Here is a 23281-nt window from a genome sequence, read left to right as displayed (position 1 = left end):
TTCTTGGAACCTTTCCATGTACTGGTCAAGAGATCGATTGTCAGCAGTGGCATGCTGTTCAGAACTTGATGGTGGGTTATGTCAATTGTATTGGATTTGGAAGACTGCTCCAATGCTTGATGCTCTATACTGAATAAGTTGCACTGCCCAATCAACATCTTTTGTACCTTAGCGGATAATTAATGGCGCCACCTTTGATGTGAGGTTCCTCTTTAGCAGGTAATGTTTAAGTTGAGGATCATATGCCTACACCAACTGCCCCATGTGTGAAGCGAAGACCCTAGAAGGAGATGCACTTGGACACAGAAGTTATGGTTGGCAGGATGTGGACCATGGTTGTCACCTTCTGCTGTATCGTGCATGAAAGGCAGGTGGAACAGTTAAAGTGTGAGAGTAGTTCAGTGTGGAAAGTATGGTTAACTATCTGATTTACCCAAGATGTTAGTGAGTGTTTCATATCAATTTTGGAGATAATCGAAGTTCCTCAAGCCTAATAGAAAAGTGCTGGGTAACAGACCATTCTTCAATACATTAGGATTAATGTGGCAGAAGTACGGAGTTTCAGGAGGGCTAGGCCATCGATTTCTCTATTTCTAGTAGGCTAGGGCAGAGTGTTCAGTTGCAGTCTGCAGAATTTTAGAGCTTCAAGATAATTTGGGCTCTGTCATCCCTGCTGTAGCATGAAATATTTAAAGTACTTACAATATCCAGGACAGGACGCCAATAAGCAGTGAATGGTAGGGGTGCAATACCAGTGCTGTGAGGGACGCCTGCAGCCATTATAAATAGTCAAGCTTTAAAGTGGGAGGGTTATTATTTGGAGGTTCTCGGTAGAGAAATAAGACTGCCATTCCTACGCTATTCCATGGTCTTTAGTGTGACCTACAATGTGGGTTGGTTCAAGTGTCACTGAGAGGCTAAGTAAGAGTGCTGCCATAGTGTGGTGATTGGAGGGGTAACACAATGGTATTAAGCTTTTCCGACATAGCCTCAGTTGGAATTGTGGGCCCAAATCGGAAAAATACTGAGCTACAGAAATGGCAGCCCTGGTGAGTGCCCTCCAGGCTGGAAGACCATATGGCTACTTGGGAAAAGGGCTTGCTATCTTTTTTCTTTACCACCCAGTGGTGATGTTCATATTGTAGTAGTCCCCTTAACAAAAATCATTCATGTTGCCCCGCTGAGGTGGTTGCTACAGGTTTACAAATGTGCGAGCCTGTGCTCTAGTGAGCTACCTGTTGTCCTGCCCACTCACTTTACGCCTGCTCAGCGGCTAAGATGCGCTAGAGGTCACTTCTGCTCTCCAGCATATTGACGATCCTTTTTGTATTGTCGACTGCGGATGACAGTTGGCATGTCCTGCAGGTGAAGGAGCTTGGATTGATCATATGACCAGCTCTCATCAGCGGAGTCAGCAAATCAGACACTCCAGTTATACCATGCCTGGCATGCCCCCAGGCCCCTCTATGAAAGGCTTCACAATTATAGAGATTCAAAAATGGTCTTTAAATGTGCACCTACCCTATCAGAGATAAACCAGTCTTCTTTAAACCTGCCTTAGAACTTAAATAAAATAATTGCCCATTTCATTTATAAGATCCAAGAAATTACCATTCCAGTAATATTGGTCGCATTAATACATAGAAGACTTCTGGCAGAGTGGGCAGGTGGTTTCCCTTTCAAAAACGGGTATGGGTCCACACTTTCGAAAAAAATTCATGTGAGGTACAAGATGCAGATCGTGATTAATTGACGTCTCTCCATCTACACACATTAACAACAAAATAAGTGTCCATTTTGCTTGCTGCTCGGAAACTCCTGAATACAAAATCTGGAAAATGAAACAACTGTGAACATTAAAATGGAGTAGGGGTTATCCGGTTCATAAGATTTACCGGTTTCATGTTTGGACTGGTTACTTTTATTGACTTATCTGGGATTTTAGGTGAGATAGGAGATGTTTAAGAGACCACCAAAGTGAACTAAGGAGTTTGTAAAAGTTCAAGGTCAATGTTGCAGAATCTAAAATCCTAAATCACGCATACCGGTAGCAGCACACTAGAGCACGTAATGATTTCATACATATTCATGGGTAGACAAAACACATTTCAAGTCCTGACTTGTTAGTTTAATGAGGAACCAAACCGAGACTGGAACACCCAAAATAGGAGTACCGCAAAAGCCCAAGTCTAGAAAAATGGATTTGAAAACACATAAGGCATCCGCCTCAATATAGATTGATTTAACAGGTTTGTTAAGACAGACAAAACACTACAGTGCATTTTCCAAGTAGGAAAAATTAGCTATTTTTTTAATGCACCGTACAGAGGTCTCAAAATGTAATTAAACTTCATGTCGTCTTATTCACTTGCAAGCTGAGAATACAAGATTAACCCCTTAACATGCTCCAGGATGGGGTGCCAGAGTCCAGCGCGCACAAGATGGCTGCACAAACCAGAGGCTCCTGCAGTCCATAGTCGCAATACAGCTTTATCTGGCCCTATCAAGAGTAAATTGCGAGCAGCCCACATCATAGACAATTGCGGTTACCTGCCTGTGCAATTTCAGAGAGAAACGGTGTAGAATAATCGAAAGAAACTTACTTTAGTCCCAGAACTGCGACGTTGAAATAGTGGCCGCCTGAACAACGAGCACGCTTGATGCTGCTGTTTGACTGAGGCGAGTGCTGGAGTAAGGAGCAACTCTGGGATACTCCAGCCTCATTGCAATTCCAGGGGATGTGGGTCGCTGGCTGGTGGGGCCTATGGCCAGAGGGGCCTGCTTTCGACTGGGTGTGGTTTTGCACTCCAGCGAAGACTATGGGCCGCTGGGACAGAGCACTCCGTTCGCTGGGGCTTGCAGGGTTTCATGGGCTGCTTCGCTGGGGGAAACCGCTTGCTAATTTTCGCTCACAGTTGTCAGTGGGCTCTCTTGGAGCACCGGATCGCCACATCGCAAGCGGTAATTAAGTAAAAACACGCCAGTCGATGGCATACGTTGAGCCCCTCCCACACACATGGCCAGAGCAACCTTTGGCAGAGCTTTACATAGCCACTACAAACTACATAGTGTAAGACTCACCTTTCCTCGGGGCGAGGATGAGTCACTGATCCTTCAACATGTGTGGGCTAATAGTGGCAAACGCTCCTCACTGACGACAATATTGAAAACTCCTGCTTGTGAAGTTTAGGCCTACTACTACCTGAATTTTGAGAAGTGCATGGCACAGGCCCGCCCAGTACCAATCTGGTTGCAAATCTGCAACTGTTCCAGGATCCCAGGACTAAAAACTACTCTCTACTAACAGGTGCACAATATTAGCACACCTGGAGGCCTGGTTACCACAACAGAGACCCAAATCTGCTCATGTCCCCAAACCCCATCAGGATTGTAGGGTGAGTTGGGACTGGGTTGCAGAGGTGCCTGAGGTAATTTCTACACTACTCCCGCTGGCTCTTTGTCGCAGGGAGGTGCCAAGCTCTCCTACCTTAGCCAATACCTTCTACCACAAACTCTTGCTGCTACCTGGGTTACTCTGCACATCATAACTGCTGCCCTTGGGGCGACACGTGAGCACTCTCTTGACCTCACAATCTCCCTAGGCACAAGTCAATAGCTCCTGGAAGACACCTCAAGGCCCTCACCATCCGCGCTCTATATTATGACAAAACTTTTGCAAAACAGTTGGTTGGCAGACCAAACTACAATTTAATGCTCAGCAATCCACGCGGGTCCCAAGCGACTACTAAACCCAGCCCAGAAGTAACACTAAGTCAATGTTGTCCGTGAGGTACGTCAAGAAATCCTACACACATTTTCCCTATTTTATGGCTCCGTATACATGACAAGCAGTTTGAAACACGCAAATGTGGATGCCTAGCTGGATGACGTCACGCTGGCCTAGCTCATTAACACTCACAGAAACTTCCTTGCAGCAAATATTGAAGGAGATGAGATTAGACGGGAGATCATGCAGCAGCAGCTTGGTAAGGCCTCTGGGCCGGACTGTGTGCAGATTTTTAGAAATCATATACCGGCACATTGCGCTCTATTCTAAAATCCATATATCAAGAAGTAAAGATGAATGGCCTACTCCCCATCCATGAGAGAAACTATGATTATTGCTCTACTATGTGTGATTCTTACAGTCCATTGTCTCTCATCAATTGCAATGTAAATATTTTACAAAAATACATGCCAACCGACTTGCCCTCCTCAGGAGGTTCCTAGTTAGACCATAGACCAGACCAATCAGGCTTTATACCTGGTCGATCCAAGTCTCACAATTTATGTACATTATTTGCTCTGTTACACAATATCAATCATGACCTAGCTACTGTGGGAGCTTTCCAGCACTCTTTTTTGACATGAATAGCTCTCCTAAACACAACTAATGGCAAGGGCAAGGATTAATGGTTCACTCTCAGCTCCATTCATCACTAGAGGCACTCAGCAGGGTTGCCCGCTATCCCCGTTACTTTCTGCCTTGGCAATGGAGCCCCTGGCTGCAAAACTCTGCCAACGCCACCAAGAACATGCAATACCGTATCCTCTCCAGACATATATTTGTCTCACTATATGCAGAGGACATCGCCCTTTATTTGAAAGATCTACAGATCCACCTTAATGGGGTGCTCTGCAAAATTATCCAGTTTGAAGGGCTATCTGGTATCTAAATCAATCTGGAAAAATCCAATCTATTCCCCCTCGCACCAGCCACATAACCATTCATTGAAATGGTGCAGCTCTGACTCATATTTAGGGGTAGTAGTGTCGAGGGACAGAGAGGAGATTATTAGAGGAGATTATTAGAGTAAATTATGGCACTGCACTAGCCAGCATCACTGATGGTAGCACATGCTGGATTTTGCTGCCTTCGTCATTAGCGGGACGCCTTGCTCCCATGAAAATAGTAATGCGGACAAAAAAAATATGTATTCCTCAATATCCCTCTACCGCAGAGACATCACTTATTTAAATCAATTAAAAAGCAAATGATGCAACTAGCTTGGGCACCCTAACACTGCCATTCTCTGAAGCGCCAGATATGGAACTGTGCTACCTGTGCACCCAAGCGCACTATGCCATCCACTGGTACAAACCCATTCCGTGTCTACCACATCGGGCGATCAAACAAGGCTATATGGCCCCTGTTCGCCAGTGTTCATATCGGGTTTCATTAATGACTTCTACCACACTGGCTGACCAACAGTTGCGTGCACCTCCATGTCATGGCATAGAACAGCCTGAAAGCTCGACTAGCCACTTCCGTACTCCCAGCTTATTTCATTGCCTTATCACCAACTGCTACCGGTTACGCATGGGACTTCCTGCAGACAGCTACTTTAAAAATGCAAAATTACTAATTGGGGGGAATCTCTATCGCGACGGCTTATTTGTATCTTGGGATGCATTCTTTGCGGGGGTCGCAGTCCCCACTCTATTTTGTTTGTACAGCCGCTTCAGCATAATGCAAAAAAAAAAAAAAGTCCCCCCCCGCCCCCACAAGATACTTTATACACATTGCTAAAGGCAGAAACACCCTGGTTCCCTCTTGATTCACATGGCTCAGTGTGAGGCATCTTGCATGTCAGGACAGGTGCGCACCCTGTGAGAAAGATATAGGAGCTCTTCTACCAGATGACCAATGGCAATTTTGTTGTATCCAGACAGGACTGATCGCATCTAGCAGTAAACTTTGCATAGTTAATTATAAATTCCTCATCAGAATGTACTATACTACAGTCAGACTTCACCACTAACACCTTTGCCCCAATGATAACTGCGCTTGGTGCGGAATGGCAGGAGCAGATTTCCTTCATCTCGCTTGGACATGTGACCCTATACGAACATACTGGAGAGACAGTTCCACGGCTCCTGCTGCCATGATGGGTCAGGAACTGTCACTCACACGACTTATGGCCCTCTTGGAATACACAGGGGAGGTCGAAACAGGCTTCAGGAAAGAAGAATCACTGGGTCGCCTTCTGGAAAACGTAGAAATGCCTACAGATGGGGACAGGCGAGTGTGTCCAAATTTAAGAATTGATTGATAGACTTAATTTTTTGAAAGAACAAACTGACCAAATATGCTAAACTTAACTCACCGATCAAAACCCGCAGACATTTGGCATCAGTTGCATAACTGCCTGTTGGGTGTGAGAGACAGAGGACGAGAATGGGACTGATGCAAGCAACGGTCTGATTGGTCCTCTAAACAAGTTAACACCTCTTTATCCATGTCTAGATTATTGAGATGTGAAACACCAGATCATACAGAAATATCGCAATGGAATACAAGTCCTGATTTACACACTCGGACATCACATATCTTCCAAATAATGCCACGCAGTGAGGTGGGACATATAAACCAGATCTGTAATGTGTTATAACTGAATTGCTTTATGCATGCTTACAAGAGGCGGGTGGATAGCATGAGAAATAATAAACAGTAATGACAATGTTTATAAGGTATGCACTCTGTTAATTTGTTTCGGATTGTTCTTGCTACCAGACGAAAAACTTGAAGTAAAAAAAAAAAAAAAATTCCATGCTCTTGGATGGAGTGCCAAACGGAAGCATGCAAGGGCAGCGCCCATCACAAATTCGACTTAAGTATTTCATAAACTGATGGAAGAAATTGTCTAGTTAATCTCAGCCACTGGCAATTACTCTGCGAGCACATCAGTCGATCCTTATTTTGCACACCATGCCACCTCCGTCTGGAACCAAATCAGCCTTGACCTGTTCCAATAGGAATAGTCTAGACCAAACGGCCAAGCTAGCTCCTCCCTAACCCGAACAGACGCAACCCAAGTCTGGTTTTGTCCTTATTAGGGCTCATTAGTAAGTTACAGCTTGGTTCCTTCATGATGCCTCCATCCCTTGCAAGCTGATAATAACCGAACAACCCAGTCCATGCTCTTAGATGGAGTGCAAGACAGAAGCAAACATTGATCTAAATACCTTAGGAAAAAAGTAAAATGAGGTCCAAGATGAGAACAGAGTTTGTGAGCTTAAAATGTTGACTTTGTTAAATGTTTTCATAATGAATTTAGCAGTTAAGCCACCAACACCCCACATATATATCATCAACTGGTAGAAAAAAAACACAGGGGTACACAGTTTGCATGAAGAGTAAGTGCAGAAGAATAACACTATTTGCTTTAAGATTCGTACTGCAACCAATGATTGTGTCAATTTGTGTGAATACATTTCAATAATAATACATTAAGAAACTAAATATTATTACAAGATATTGAGTTAAACATAATAGTCACATTTTGTACTTGCCTTTGGTTCATCGCGTGGGCTGTCGGACCCACTGCTTTCTTCAATACTCAGCAAATTTGCCTCACTAAAATAAAAGAAACAGAATGTGTTTTACATATTTTTAGCTGGCACTTCCAAAGATAAAGTAGGTAGGTCTGTGAAAAAAAATGAAATGTTAATGGCCATTGAGGATGAATTGTGCATCTCTCCGGAGAGCAAAACTGTCCTGCAAACGCCTATGTTGTCATAATTTATTGTGAAAAACAGGGTAAATACACATCTGGAACAGATTCTGATACAGCAGCAAGTGGTAGAAAGAAGTTGGAGTCTCAGGCGGTCTGCTCTGAAAGAAAGTCACTGAGCGCCCTGAGGTGTATAACATCATTCCCAGAGTTAGCAAAATAAATCTTCTTGGTCAATGCAGTGAGCAGAAGATCCACAAAATGGCGAGGGCAAAAAGTAGATTCCCCTCCCAAGACATGTACTTAATCTCATCTATGGCGATGATAGCGGTGGAGGTACAAAGAAAAATTGGGCACAGTAGTGATGTTGCTAACTGTGAGCAAGGTAGGACCGGGGAAATAAAGGAAGCGATCTGAGTATGTGGCAACTCCTCTAGGTCTACATTATAGTAGTAAGAAGAGTGATTAATGGAGGAGAAGCACCGAGTCGGTTTAGGAGGTCAACACTAAAAAACAGGTTTTATTTTTTTTTTTTTTAGGAAAGATGATAATCCGGTTGAGTTAAACCAAAAGGAAATCAGGTAGCAGAGGGGTCAAGGAAAAGAAAGGCGAAAAGGGCATACATCGACAAGAACTAGATACAGTTAAAAAAGAATCCTAAGAATGACAGAGGCAGAAAAATCTGGAACCAATGTATCAGCTTGAGATCCTTTATTTTAGCCCCTCCATAAATATTTATTTCTTCTTTACATACAATCTAAATTCCCTTGCAGACTATTGTCACTTGAAGCCACTCTACCATGAAAGTATAACTATTGCCCCACTTAGCAGTAATCTGCTCCTCAATGATTTAGAACCTTTGGCTAATTTAGATGACCAAAGAGATGAAACTAGATATGCAATTAAATCAGATAATGTACTCAATAAAACAGGCATTCACCTCTTTGAATTGCCAATGGTGTCAAATCAGAATGTACCTTTCGTTCTCAGATTGAAGATTCATTCACGTTCTACATTTATAAAGATTAGTGTGGGAGGAATGTACCAATATATTTACTGATAGGATTAAGAGACATAACCATACTTGTCTTTCACAACTGGTGTTTAAAGCCGTCAATTATCTTTGTAAGGATATCTTTATTAATATTATGCCTTCTGACAAAGGTGATGTTTTGATAATGTCTAGGGTGCCATATCTTTCGGAGACATACTAAATGCTATATTAAGTTAAATGAAGAGACCTTGACTGAATCCTATATCACAACTGGTAATATCGATAGGAAAGAGGCCTTTCTAATGGTACCTACCATTTAATTTCTCCCCGAAACCCACAAACCTCCAATAGCTCCACCTGGTAGGCCAACAGCAGGTAGTAGTGTTAGTGTGAATGAGAAACGTCTAAATATCTGGACATATAGTTAATGGATTATGTCACCCCATTGTCATGCTATGTAAAAACAAAATACAGGTGACTGGATCAGATGATGGGAGAAGCACTGGCTCACTACCATAAAGAATGCTTTATTGACAAAGCCAAATTTGCCCTTTTACAAAACCATCTCCTTTTAAAGCAGGAGAATTACTTGCACTCACGTGGCACAGCAATGAGTAATACATGGGATTCGTTTTATGCCAATCTAATCACAGGATACCAAATAAAACTCTACGCTTGAGGCTCAGAAATGGAAAATTAGAATTAAGAACGTATCTGGCTCTGCTATACTGCCGATTTTGCTATTGTCCAGAGCTCAGTATAGGAAAGGCTGCTGCAATACATCAACAAAATGAACCTCAGCCCTTTGGGATTATACTTTACCTGTACTATTTTTTTGAATAAAGTGGAGGGTCTGCTTTTGAGTCAATATAACTAATAACACTAAGCATGTCCTTTTGCAGGAAAAAGACATCCACCAACTCCAAATACTTGCCCAAAGTGGCTATCCAGGACATTATAATTGCTTCCTCTTCGAGTGAATTTCATCGCAATTTCATCACACTACTAGAAACTGGTGCCACTAGTCAAGATTACATGGGAGTTGCAGATGACATGATGACTGATTTTGAAATTAGGGGTACTATTACTAAGCAATATTAGGTACAAAGAAAGCCGACCAGAGGCATATTACCGCAAGAAAATCATTCAGATGTTACAATGGGTAAGATTGACAAAACTTATACACGCCTCATTACACAATACTCCAATCAGAGTGGTATATTAAGGAACATAAGCGCCAGCATGTACTATTATGTGATTCCATTTAGAAATATTATCGGACTTCAAATCTAGAATTTTTTTAGGTGTTGATAATATCAAGTATAAGATAACCAGGAATCTTTCTTTCAATCATACAACCAGAGCCGTACATAAATAGAAAACAGGCCTCTAAATGCATGACTGCTCTGACATATGTAACTTACCTTTGAAAGAAGTAAGGCTTTTGTGGGTTCCAATGGCAAAATTTGCGATATTTTGAATTGCAAAAGCAATTCCTTAATCCATATACTCTAACATGTAGGAGGCACAATTCAGTGATTGCACTGTAAAATATTTCAGAATGTTAATGCTCTCAGAAGAGGAGATGGCACCTAGCCAAAGGCTTTACACTTACGGAAGTATCATAGCAGTGATTTTAAAATACTAAGATTTGTATGGATCTGCAAACAAATCAACATTGAAAGAGTGGCAGGCATGAATGAAATTAAGTCAGCTTAAACTGAAGCGAATTATTGAACTGTGAACACTGAAGACAAAGGGTCTTACTATAGATGAAGGCCTACATTAGTTTGAAAGAATTGAGTGCCTCATCTGTACCCTTTTCTAATACCTCCCATTTGGCTCCTTGTTGAGTCTGAAGACTCACAAGGAAGGCAACCTGCACTCTGCTGGAATCATGATATTTATGATATATGAGACATCACTAAGGCGCTGTGTGTAGTTTTCTGCACCCCGTGGAAAATTAGAGAATTATTCATTCCTTAGATTCAATAAAGAGAAAAAAAAATTCTCATCAACCTTATTAGTCCTTTTATATGTTGTATTCAACTACTAGATGCTCCTTCTCCTGGGTTAAAAATGGAGGTACGGTTATTAAATGGGGCAAACGTTGAAAGGCACAGCTTATAGCTTTAACTGTATAACTATATTATATAGAATACTTGATCAATTAAAGTGATTTTTTCAAATGTAGACTTTGTCACAGAGTTGTGATTTGATTGCTAGATTGCCTAATGTAATTAGATGCACTTGAACACATTGGTCACAGGATTACTGGTAAGGCACTGGTGTCCTTACACATGACTTTGACAAAGCCTACGAGATGTTAGTGGAATATTTAAGGGTAATTTTGTCACCCAATGTAATGCTTTTAAAATGATGAAGTACCATTATTGCTGTGAAGCACTTCATTGAGGCGTCTGAGGAAGGCAATGTTGGAGAATTTGGTGCTCCACTGATAGCTTTTCTCAGCAGTATTTTTTATCATATCCTGATTATCCATTGTTTTGAAAATAAGAAAGTGTGCTTGCAGGCCGCGCATGTCCCTAGCGCATTGCTGCATACCTCCTTACGATGGGGGAATGGGGGTAACTAATCTCCACCTCTACTATCTGGCCACGAGGCTGATCGTGATCCATGACTGGTTCGCAGGCGGCTGGTCCGAGTGGAGTTCCGGTTGACGGACTTTGCGCAACTCCAGGCCTACCTGTACGGGAGCCCAATCGCACTGGCTCCCCCCCCCATCTCTAGAACGGTGCTCATGGCATGGCGCACTGCTCTACGGTTTGTTAGATGGGAAGCTCACCAGACAGATGCCTCTATGGAGCGGGCCTGGCTGGAAGAGGTCTCGTCCCACCAGAACTTCCGTAAATGGGACCACATCAGGATCTCGCTCTTCGGGGATGTTTGGGTGGGGGACCATGTCAGATGATTCGCAGACCTACAACACCGCCACTCCCTCCACTCCTCCCAATTCTACAAATACTTGCAGTTGAGGCACGCCCTCCAAGCCCACATTCCGTCCCCTACCGCTTTCCCCGAATTTAATCCCCTGGAGGCCCAAGTGGTGTTGGGAACCTGGGCAGAGGGGGGGGTCTCACAGATCTACCGCTCCTTGGTGAACAACGGTCCTACATCCTTAGATGCGCTCCGAGCCCGGTGGGAGGGGTGGCTGGACCCCCTGGAAGACGTGTACTGGAGGGATACCCTTATGGCACCCAAGACCCTGACGACCTCCTCCAAGTTGCGGCTAGTTCAACTCTACTACCTCCACACGGCATACCTCACCCCGATACGCTTGTTCAGTGCTCACCTGCGGCCCTCCCCAGCATATCCACGCTGCAGCCACGTCCCAGCCGATTTCTACCATATGGTGTGGCAATGCCCCGCGCTTCCGCCATTCTGGGCGGGGGTGGAACGAGAACTCATGCAAGCCCTAGGGTGGGAGGTCCCTCACGAACCGCTACACCTGATCCTGGGAGTGTTCGATGGCCTGGATGGGTCACAGGCGGACAAGTGCTTTCTGGGCATAGCAATAGCGGTGGCAAAGCGGGATATCACTGCACTTTGGTCCCAGGTCAGGCCGCTCACCCTCAGGAACTGGAGGCGGGGGTGGACTGGTGCGGTACCCAAGAGGAGCCCCTCTTTGAGGCCAGAGGTGGTCCGGAACTCTTTGGAAAAATATGGGGCAAATGGTTTCGTTTGTTACCAGTGTAAAGGGCCATATGAAGATGTAAGTGGTGAGCAACGGGGGGGGGCAGGGGCTCGCCCCCAAGTGTCGAGTGAGTCTACACCTTACCCATTCCATGTGATGTATTTTATAACCCGTCTGATTGCTACCAATGTTTTTTATGTTCTGCAAAAATGTTAATAAATTTGATTATCAAAAAAAAAGAAAATGTGCTTACTGGTGGAAGTTCCAGAAAATCTGTGGATTCGGGAATCGCTGCAAAGTGTAACTCAGTTTAGGGCAACATCATTGAGGTGGAATATGACCCTTTAGTACACATCTTGTAGTGTAACAGATGACAGAAAGCTCGAACATTCAGGACGAAATTTTAACTGCATCCCAAACCCAAAGTATGCTGGAGAGATATGTAGCCAACAACATCAGTACATTTAATGATGCCCCAAATAGTGTCCTGCAAACTGAAAAGGCTGCAAGAGCTGTGATGAGGGTAACTACAGAAGCCATAACAAACAATAAGAGCATCAACGTAGCTACTAGAATAATTTCCTCAGTAAATATGGATATAAATATAAAAAGGCAGTAATATACCTTGGCAACTTCCTTGTGTGGGAACATAGCCCTGCTCCATTGACGGAACACATTAAGGCAGAGGCGAAATCTTGGTTCCACATGCCCTTCACATTATACGGCCAATCTAGCATCTTCAAAATGGTATCCTTTCCCCGTCTCCTATACCAATTGCAGCAAAACCACCCATATCAGATTCCTGCCACCTAGTTTTGGCAATTAAAGCACTCCTGGGCCAATTCCTATGGGGATGGGGAGGGCGCCGTCTGAACTGCCCTACGAACTTGCTTTCAGTCCACTTAGTGTGGTGGCATTGCAGCAGCGGGCATTCAATCCTATTATGCAGAATCTCATCTTCAACAGGGACGATCCTGCATATGCAGTGAACAGTGGGCAAGGAGCGACAACTCTATCCAGACATACTTATATAGTGAGGTGGAGTCTCGAACCTTGCCACGCGCGACAGTAGTGGTGTTCGGGGTCTGGAGACAATCGCTGAGCCGGGTGGGGTGACTCAACACGAGAAACCTCTTTGTGGGATAACAGTCTCCTCCCTCAGATGGCCACCTTGCCTGGGTTCCAAAGCTTGGACAATATCAGCATATCCTCATTGGGGGGTGTTCATGCACGGGCAGACTTAAATCCTTCGAGGAACTTTAAAGCAAATTCACTATGCCACCCAACCAATTTTACAAATTTTTACAAATATCTACAATTCCGCCATGTCCTGGCACCCATTATTAATAACTTGGAGGAGCTTGCAGAGTTCAATCCACTGGAAGGTAAATTACTCATGGGAGAATTGGGAGATCACAAATTACTAAGATATATCAGACACTAATTACCAACCCTACCACATTAGATGCTCTCCGTGTGAACTGGCAGAGAGACATCGGTCCAATTGAGGACAGAGGCCCAAGAATCCCCGTGAGGCATAGCCATCTCCTCATGATTATGCCTTATTCAATTCAAATATCTACATTGTGCATACTTTATAAAACAATGGCTCTGGAGGGCTGGCCTTGCGGCCTTCCCCACACGCCTGCGATGTGTCAACAATGAGGGTACCTTCCTTCACAAGATATGGTCCTGTGGTGCGCTCACAAGGTTCTGTCAGGGGGTTAAGGCATACCCATCAGAGGTTTTGGCCTGGAATGTCAACAAAATTGATTTTTCTACATGCCGTCAAAAATGGGGGCAACAGGTACAAACACTTGTTTTGGGCCTTAACCTGGCAAAACGAGATGTAGCCAAGCTGGGGAAGAATATGTCACCTCCTCTGCTAGGCATTTGGAAACAAGGCAGGGACTTTTGCATGGGTCTGAAACTACCAATATTCATAGCCTTAGGGTGACCACAAAAACATCCCAAGATATGGCAGCGGTGGGCCGAATAATGTGGTATTCTGCTGGAACCCCTGGTCTCCATGGCATCACACCCAGGAGATGAACCAGATAAGGATACTGCCCTACTACACTGCTATATGATCTACATGTGTTAGAAGACATCGGAGTGCAGAGGGTGGCTGCAGGGAAGCATGATAGACATTGCACACTTAGTGGTTTTGGTGGCTAATGTTTTGTTCCCCAGTCATACTAACTTAGACAATAATGCCATATTCATATCCATCAATAAGTATATGTATGGATCAGGCCCCACGGGAAGTATATGGCTGAAAATACAAATAAAATCTGTTTTGAAAAAGAGCAACACTAAAAACACATTCCACAGCATGAAATGCAAAATGAAGAGCATGGGACTACCAAATCCACTTAGTAAGGCAAAAAAAGAATCAACGGAGAATCACATGCCTGCAAAAGCAAACACTACTTCCACTAAGATGCGGACGTCCAAGGTTACATTTTGGAGAAAAACATTTTGCATTGGTCAGAAGAAAAACCACCCCAAGATAGCATGCATGAAAACAGTTTCTCATATACAAATTAATTTATTTGGTTTAAGAAGACTTGACGTTAATAAATATACAAACGTTTTGCAAAATCATTCCCATAATGGGATAGGATGGTGGCTTAGGAAAAAAAGAAGTTCATAGAAAAGAGTACATGATAATCGAGCTATTTATGTCTAAATTAACAAGCATTGGCATAGCCAATAGGTCTCGCCTTTGAGATCTTATGAGCGTTTAGCCGTGCAACAGTTGATGCTGTTGCACCAAGGATATTGTGCTGCATAAGTAAATACTTATAAGGTCCCAAAAGCGAGACTTATTGGCTATGCCAATGCCTGTTTGTAGATCGGATGGAGGATTTTTATGGAGACCGTAGTTGAAGAATTGACAGAGTATTTTGCTCCATAGGTTTGAGTCATGCTTGTAGATTGAAGCACACAAGCCCACCCAGGAGGCCAATAGAGTCGGGCTGCGATTCTTTAATCAAGCCCATTTCTAAATAAATTGAATTCTTTCTGAAACCTCTTATTCAAGAGATTTCTGCACATCAACAGGATACCACAGCGTTCATTAATAGGCTTTCTACAATTGAATATGACGATTCAAAGGACATTATGGTAACAATGGACGTAGTGTCCTTCTATACCCAAATCCCTCAAGAGGAGGCCCTAGAGGCACTCACATATTTTTTGGACACAAGAGAAAAACCAACCAGAGTTCCGACAAGTTTCATCATTGAGTTGGCCAAGTTTGCTTTACAGAAGAATTATTTTTCGTTTGGATCCGACTTTTTTTTATCAAATAAAGGGAGTCGCTATGGGCTGCCCTTTTGCTCCTGAGTTAGCAGTGCTATTTATGGGACTGTACGAAGAGAAATTCATTTACCACAACAATCCCTTCAATGAGTGCATCTCAAGTTGGATGCGCTATATTGATGTTTTCTTGATTTGGTCTGGCACACAGGAACAGCTAAGTGATTTTTGGAATTGGCTAAATGCAAGGACGGAAGATATCAAGTTCAGCTGCAACTCCTCTAAAAATCAGATCACTTTCCTGGATGTTCAAGTCTACCCGTCAGAAGGGGGACTGGCGACGACTTTGTTTAGAAAGCCAACGGATAGAAACAAGGCGCTCCACTATACTAGCAACCATCCTAAAAGCTTGAAACTAAATCTGCCCTTTGGGCAATTTCTTAGGATTCGGCGCAATTGCTCCTTTAAAGAGGAGTATTTTTTCCATACGAACAACTTAATGGACCGTTTGGTAGATCGTGGCTACCCCAAAAAATTGTTGAAGCACGCTCTTCGCCGTGCATGGTGGGTACAGAGAGAGACATTATTGGAAAGAAAAGTTAAACCACAAATGGATAGAATGGTGTGTGTTACAACCTTCTGCCCAAATGCAAACAAGTTCAAGAAAATTGTCAACCAAAACTGGCACTTGGGGACAAATCTGGACAAAGCACTGCTCCTGCCCCCACTATTTGCTTTTAAAAAAGAGAAAAGCATTTCAAATCTTATTGTAAGGGCAGAGCTACCAAAATCCGAAGGAGCCACTCTAAGGAGCATGATGGGATTAGCACCGGTGACGGGCCACCATAAATGCGGATCTTGTTCTTGCTGCGATCAAACATTGGAAGGAGTTGTATTCTCACACGAAGCAATTAACTGGAGACATGAAACGTTCATAAAATGTAAATCAAAGAACGTGGTTTATGGAATTCTGTGTCCATGTCCAAAATTGTATGTGGGAAAAACTAGTCAGGAAGTCAGTCAACAAGTTATGAAGCACAAGTCAAGACTTGGTAGAAATGTTGCTAATACCCCTTTAGTGAACCATTGGAAGTCAAAAGAGCATTTGGAGAAAGATTTGAAATGGATTGTGATCTCCAAAATCGAGACAGATATTCAGGGAGGTGACATTGAGGCTAAATTAGGACAACGAGAGGCACTATTAATTATGAAGTTCAACACGGCAACACATTGACTGAATGAAGTTTCTGAAATATTCAAACCATATTTTGCCATGGCCACCTTGTGGAGACTTGGACGGCTCAGTTATGCTGGTGGTTGATTAGGGTATTTAGTTGAAGTTGCATGGGACTGTCTGTTCGTCATCTGAAAATTGCAAAGTTTGACACCCTAGGTTCAAACACTTACTTTTATGATGAACATAGAGGGTCGGCTGACCCCCGCCATAGCTTATGAATTTTTTTTATGGGATGTCTGCTTACATGTGTAAGCTAACTGAACAAATGGTTTGCACAAAGTAGTATTGTTGATTTGGTGAGGATATTATTAATGACATCGTTTTTGCAGTCCGCCTGGCGAGGTGGAGTGATTGGGTATTGTTGCACGATTTATTGTAACCTAAATAATGGGAGATACTGTTAACGATTTGTAATCAATGACGTTTGATTATTTTAATGGGATTTAGGATGATGATACACTGATGGACCGGGATCTTCGGTACGTACATATGCAGTAGTTATTTTAAATATGGGTTAAAGCCCAACGGAAGAGACAATAAAGCCCTCGAGCCAGTGAGAATGGTTTTGCCGGTAGGCTGTTTCGTACATTAGGATCCCCAGCCATAATTTACCTCCCAAACATCTAATTCGGGAATTCCAGGTATTTGCTGCAGTCTGGATAAGTCTGACGGGCTACACGATGAATTATCAATAAAGCTTTTCCTTTGTAACCATGACTACGCGGCTTAGATACGGATGGGCGTTGCGGACCCAACGAGTAGGTGGCAACGCCCAGTGGGCGGTCCAGTGATGTCCGTAGAGTTAATCGGCATTGGCTCGCTGACAGGGGGTTTAAATACTACAATTCCCAGCCACCCATCACATCCCACCATTCAATGCCGGAGCGGGCGTTACATGCCATACTTTGAGGACGTGGTTTCTCTAAAGCGGGAGATTGATTTTTCAAGGTAACAAGCTCGAGGTCCACTAAAAAACATTTCTTGGCCATTAAGGGAGTTTGCATACAAGTAAATGTTTAAAATCTCCCCTATAGATCAGTTTGCAAACTGGAGACGTGGTGTAAAGTATTAACGGACACCCCGATGTGCTACTGAGGTAAGCCTCGCTTTGTTGGATACAACCAGTATGACTCGCAAAACGATTCAATATGTACTAATAGTCCGCCACCCTATGGCAGGTTACCCCTGAATCGGCACCAAATATCAGGGAAGACATACACAAGATCCTTATCTGGTAAGCGACCTTTGTGAAGTCCATTGCCACGTTAGAACAGTGCTTCAGTTTGACATCAGGTTTAAAGTTTGTGTTGTGTTCTTTGTTTGTCTTTTCCAGAATATCAATATCACTGTGGTTCTGAGGCAGCAGATTTGGTCTGCATATTGAATAAGATAGGCGAAATGCACAGGCTGGTGTGTGCTTTTTTTCAAGCAATAGTCGTAGGTACCACTCTAAATAAGAACTATTGTTTTCTTTCTCTTTATAGAACTTCATGGTCCTGATGAGAACCCTACTAACATTTGGGTTCAAAACGCATCAACCTTTTTCTGCTTTGTCAAACTAACTATGTTGTGTAATTAATCCACTGGTGTAGTGAAATAGTGGTTTGATTTAGAAAATGTGATCAATTAGAAGCATTTCTGCACTTCAGTGAGAGTGTATAATAATAATAATAATAATAATAATAAGGATATTTATAAAGCGCCTGGTTACGCCTTCCCGGCGTGTCCCCGCGCTGTGGAGAAGGACTGTCAGACACAGAGCGCAACCCTTAGCATTAGCAGAAACTACTGGGTGGAACAGGAGAGTTTTAAGAAGACTCCTAAACCGGGTCTCCGACTTTTCCAGCCTAAGATAAGCCGGGAGTTTGTTCCAATTTTGTGCAGCTAAGAAGCAAAAAGGATTTATTTTGGTTGTTTGAACTTGGCAGTACGAGTGTGGTCCACCAGGTCTGGGGCTACGTAAAAGTTATTGAATAGTGTGGCTAGACCAGTCCTGGTGTGGCGGTTGGATAGTGTGTGTTTGGTATAAGTGTTTTTAGGAATGTGTTTGAGATATGTCTGAAGGTTTGCATTGATTGTGTGGTGGTGTCTTGGTGATTGTTGGTTTTTGATGAAATGTAGTCTTGTGTACATAATTCCCCCCCCTTTTTGTAGTCATTTTATATGTATATAAAGTATTGTTGATAAAGTGATTTGAAATATATCTGCCAAATAAAATAATTGATGGCATAGAAAAAGTGCAGACCTAGATGTTTAATTCTTAGGTTCTTGTGATCAAACAAGTTTAGGAGTGTTGCTCAGTATTGGCAATCGTTCTGTTTTGTTGTTGTAGATTGAAGCTGGCACCCCGTTTGGGCCCGGCGCCCCATTTCCCCTCATTTTCTTAATTTGCACCTCAATCGTGGCCTGGGAGAAGGAAAGAGCTGGAATGTCAGTCTTGTTGTTTATACACAGCAGGATTGATTTGTTGCTGTGATTTAATGATCCGATAATGATCCAGTTTGAGCAAACCCAGTATTATTGTGGGCCCTTATTGCCAGCAGCACAGGTGGGGCAGTGCTCTAACTGATTATTCAGGGCCCACAGGGATTTGTTGTTTTTTGATTTGCAGGCTTGTACAATTTCAAACCAGTCTTGCTCATTCCTTGCACACTTTGCCCCCCAAATAGCTTTCTTATATTGCTTCCTGATCTCTATAAATGCAGTAGAGGTAGTTCTGGGTGTGTGCAAATGTTACGTTGCCTTTGCTGCTTTTAGGGCCTGCCTCTGTTGCTTGAGAGCGCTATTGTGTCATCTGTTGGTTGCCAGACGTTGGTGGAGCAGATGATGTCATTTGTTTCTTACAAATTAAATTCAAGCAATCAAATAAAACAGGACTCTGCGCTTTGGCTTTCATGATGGATCATTATGCCACCCTACTATCAGAAATCGATAGGAAGCACCTCTTTCTTGGTACAGGCTGCCATGTTCTGGACCTCACTGCAAGCTACGTCTCAGAGCATCTATCAGCATTTACAGCGCAAAAATGAGGAGATGTCATGACTGTTTCCAAGGTAACTACACCATCCTATAATCTTGAGAAAGACCATGGAACAATAATCACTCCTTCAAGTAAAATTTACAGTTCACAGATATGAAACCGTTCAATCAGCATACCCTTCTCATGTTGGCAAATGCTCTTTTTATCTCCAGCTAAGTTATGAATCGCTGAACTGTATCTAGCCTAGGTATTACATAGTAATGTAAATACATAACCTTTCTGGCCCTCACTAACAGTATACGACTAAGGGTCCATGTAGCCAACTGTAGTTCAAATAGTAATGATAATTCATAAGAAGCTGCTTGATAATTTCCATATACTGGTTGGCCCTCTTATACTCACATAAGACAGCAAACCTAGTCAGGTCATGTCTATCTCCCAGTATTGTACCAATCCACAGTCACAAACCACCCACCATTTTATGTTATGTTAAATTATTTTTCTAATGCGCACAGCTACCTAACAAATGTTTCCCTGCACAGGCCCTGAAAGTCTCTGAAAACCTAGATTAGAATTATTGATTAAATAGCCATGTTTTTAATTGCATGCGAAAATTGGGGTACAAATTCTCTTTCCGCATCACATCAGGTATAGAGTTCCACAGGGTTGGGCCAAGATAGGAGAAGGCACGACCTCCCATTCTCACCAATTTAATCCTGGGAATTTCACATTTCTCTTCCGTGGAGGAACGTAACAGACGGGCAGGATGATAGGGACGTACCAGATCTTGCAAGTATTTGGGTGCAGAACCATTCTTGATTCTAAACATATAGCACAGGGCTTTGAATTGTGTATGATTTTCCACCCTGAGCCAATGTAATTCTCTCAAGGCATTAGACATGCTGGACATTCTAGGAAGTCTGCACAGCAATCTGGCTGCAGAATTCTGCACCACCGAAGCTTGCACAGCACATCCCTGTTTGCACCCAAAAAAAGGACGTTTCCATAGTCCAGGCGAGATGTTACAAGTGCCTGGACTACCGTCCTTTGGGTTTCAACAGGGAGCATCAAATTGATTTTCTTTAACCATTTGACGATGGTAAAACAGGTGGCTGCAGTTTGTACTGCCTGTTTCATAGACAATTTATTGTCGATAATGAAGCCAAAATTGCGGACCTGAGCGGAGGGCATAGGTAAAGGCCCTATTTCAACGGGCCAATGTTGAGGGCCCCAATGGTCTATATTGTTACCAAAAATGAGGACTTCCGTCTTTTCCCCATTGAGCTTGAGCAGGTTAGATTGCTTCCACCATGCAATATTACGTAAGCCCAATTGCAGGGTAGAAGGACCCGAACTCTTGTCAGCCGATAAGGAAAAGATGATCTGAGTATCATCGGCGTACGAGAAAAGCGCCAGCCCTGCTTCTTCAGAGATCACTGCCAAAGGTCACACATAGATGTTGAAAAAAAGCAGGCTCAAAATTGAGCCCTGTGGCACCCCATACGGGGAAGAGTAAGAATTTGAGGCGGCCCTGGAGGAGAAGACTTGGAATGTCCGCTCAGATAAAAAAAAGAGGACAGCCAACCAAGTGCCGATTCAGAAATGCCCAGAGCATGTAGAGACTTAATATGGTATGAGAAACCGTATCAAATGTGGCGCTTAGATCTAATAATATAAGGGCCACTGTATCGCCTGCATCCAAACATTGGTGTAACATTTCCGTGACGCCCAAAAGGGTAGTCTCAGTTGAGAATCCTGCTCTAAAGCACAACTGGGAAGAGTGCAAAAAATTAGAGGATTCCACAAGCATAGACAATTGGGTGTTCACGTGTTTTTCCAAGACTTTGGAAAACACCTGGAGTAGGGAAATAGGCCTAAAATTAGTCAGCTTAGCAGGATCTGCATTTAACGTTTTCAGCAAAGGCATGACCATTGCATGTTTCCAGACAGATAGCATCACTGCCTCGCTAAGAGGCATTAAGTAGCTCCATAACAACTCTCAAAGAGGGCTGTTCCATTTGCAGGAGCACCGAAGCTGGGAGAGGGTCGCAGGGAGAGCCTGATTTAATACTCGCCAGGATTTTTATAAAAGAATCAATATCCAGAGGTAGCCACTTCCCCAGTTTACACAAAGGTTCAGCTACCACAGTGGGTACAGGAGCAGGACTAGGCAGAGCAGGGAACGCCACACTGGTTCCCCCCCAATGTCAGGTAAATTTGTTCTATTTTATTTATGAAGAAGTTACCGAGAGTGTTACATTGCAGTTCATCAAGAACAGGCGGGCTAGGTTGAGTACCTGAGACAGCTAACTTCTTAACCATAGAAAATAGGGTGCGAGGACAGTTCTTTGCCCCCAATATAGTGGAAGAGACATCATCGGCTCGTGCTATTTTACATAAGGCATTATATTTGTCTCAGCGTAGCTTTATAAAGACTTTGATTCGGAGGAGAATTCCTTCTCCAACTTCTTTCCATGGCTTTACAGTTACTTTTTTCAGATTTAACTGCTCTGTGAACCAGGGAGCAGGAGGAAGATGATGATTACATTTTTTCACAGAAGGTGGGAGGCATGCATTAGAAGCAGTAGCAATCCAATTATAAATACTGTCCAAAGAAGAAAGTGATATAGAATTAAGACAAGGGACATTGCTTAACAATAATTGGTTACATTTTTCTATGTCCAGTTTTCCCCAGTTCCTGGACTGAACCAATATTCCAGGTGACATGGGGGCCAATTTTGGTGGAGTTATGTATTGAAACTTAACCACAACGTGATCGGACCAACATAAAGGCAGTGCAGGAGGACAATTGATATCGGACAAATTAGAAAAAATAGGGTCTAACAAATGACCAGCTATGTGTGTAGGTCCTTTATTACAGAGAGGTAGATTCAACGCAGAAAGATCTGCAATCAGTGCCTTACTTGCAGAGCATTCATTACTTCCAAAATGAAGGTTTAAGTCGCCTAAAACTGTAAAATTAGCCAATTTGAGTAGCCAAGAGCTATGAAATCTGGAAGGAGGGACACCCAAGAACCAGCCGGTGCTGGGGGATGGTAAATCAGTGCCCCGGATAGAGTAAACTGGGAGGAAAGGGTAAGTTTAAAAAGGGCAGCCTCACAGTCTGCCAGAGGAAAATCCTCCAATTCACATGAATAGCTTCTTTTAAAAATAATCGCAATCCCTCCACCTTTCCTAAGGATTCTCTCTCTCCTCATTATAGCATAATTGTCGGGGAGGGCAGTCGCCACATCCGCGCCTGAGCTATCATTCAACCATGTTTCAGTCAAAAAAATAGCATCAGGTTCTTTGTTGTTCAGCAAATTGAAGATGTCCTCCTTGTGTTTAGGGAGGGAGCGACAATATTCCAAAAATGATACATTCTGTTGTTACTTGGGGAATTTTCCTAACGTTCCTGATCACTAGAACCATCAATAGTAGGACTATTGCCTATGTTTAAACTATGACTATTAAAGCAGTAGTTACACCCACTACATAAGGAGTTAGCCTCTAAAGGACATAGAAGGCTACAATCAATGCTCTCATCTTTGAGACGAGCATGTAGAGGCTAGGAGTCAATCTCTCCCTAGCTATCTTACACAGCCCCGATGAATTAGGATTACAAAACACTCATTTACTAACCAGCTTGGAAGCGATTATTTTTCTGGTGTGCGTGCTTTCTCAGTTGACAGGAAGC

At 43.1% G+C, this 23281-nt stretch overlaps 1 protein-coding gene across 3 annotated transcripts in view; it reads right to left on the bottom strand.

Moving 5' to 3' along the window:
• SENP6 (SUMO specific peptidase 6) overlaps positions 1–23281 on the bottom strand; it is a 586019-nt gene that overhangs the window by 497574 nt on the left and 65164 nt on the right. For all 3 annotated transcript variants that reach the window (XM_086926520.1, XM_086926518.1, XM_086926519.1), the window contains exon 3: positions 7294–7357. In XM_086926520.1, the coding sequence (XP_086782646.1) occupies positions 7294–7357 (64 nt within the window). The remainder of the gene's footprint in view (positions 1–7293; positions 7358–23281) is intronic.

The sequence above is a fragment of the Lissotriton vulgaris genome, chromosome 6 (assembly GCF_964263255.1).
Source record: "Lissotriton vulgaris chromosome 6, aLisVul1.2, whole genome shotgun sequence".
Classification (NCBI taxonomy): Eukaryota; Metazoa; Chordata; class Amphibia; order Caudata; family Salamandridae; genus Lissotriton; species Lissotriton vulgaris.
The sequence above is the reverse complement of the archived record's forward strand: the minus strand, read 5'-3'. Positions and strand labels throughout refer to the sequence as shown.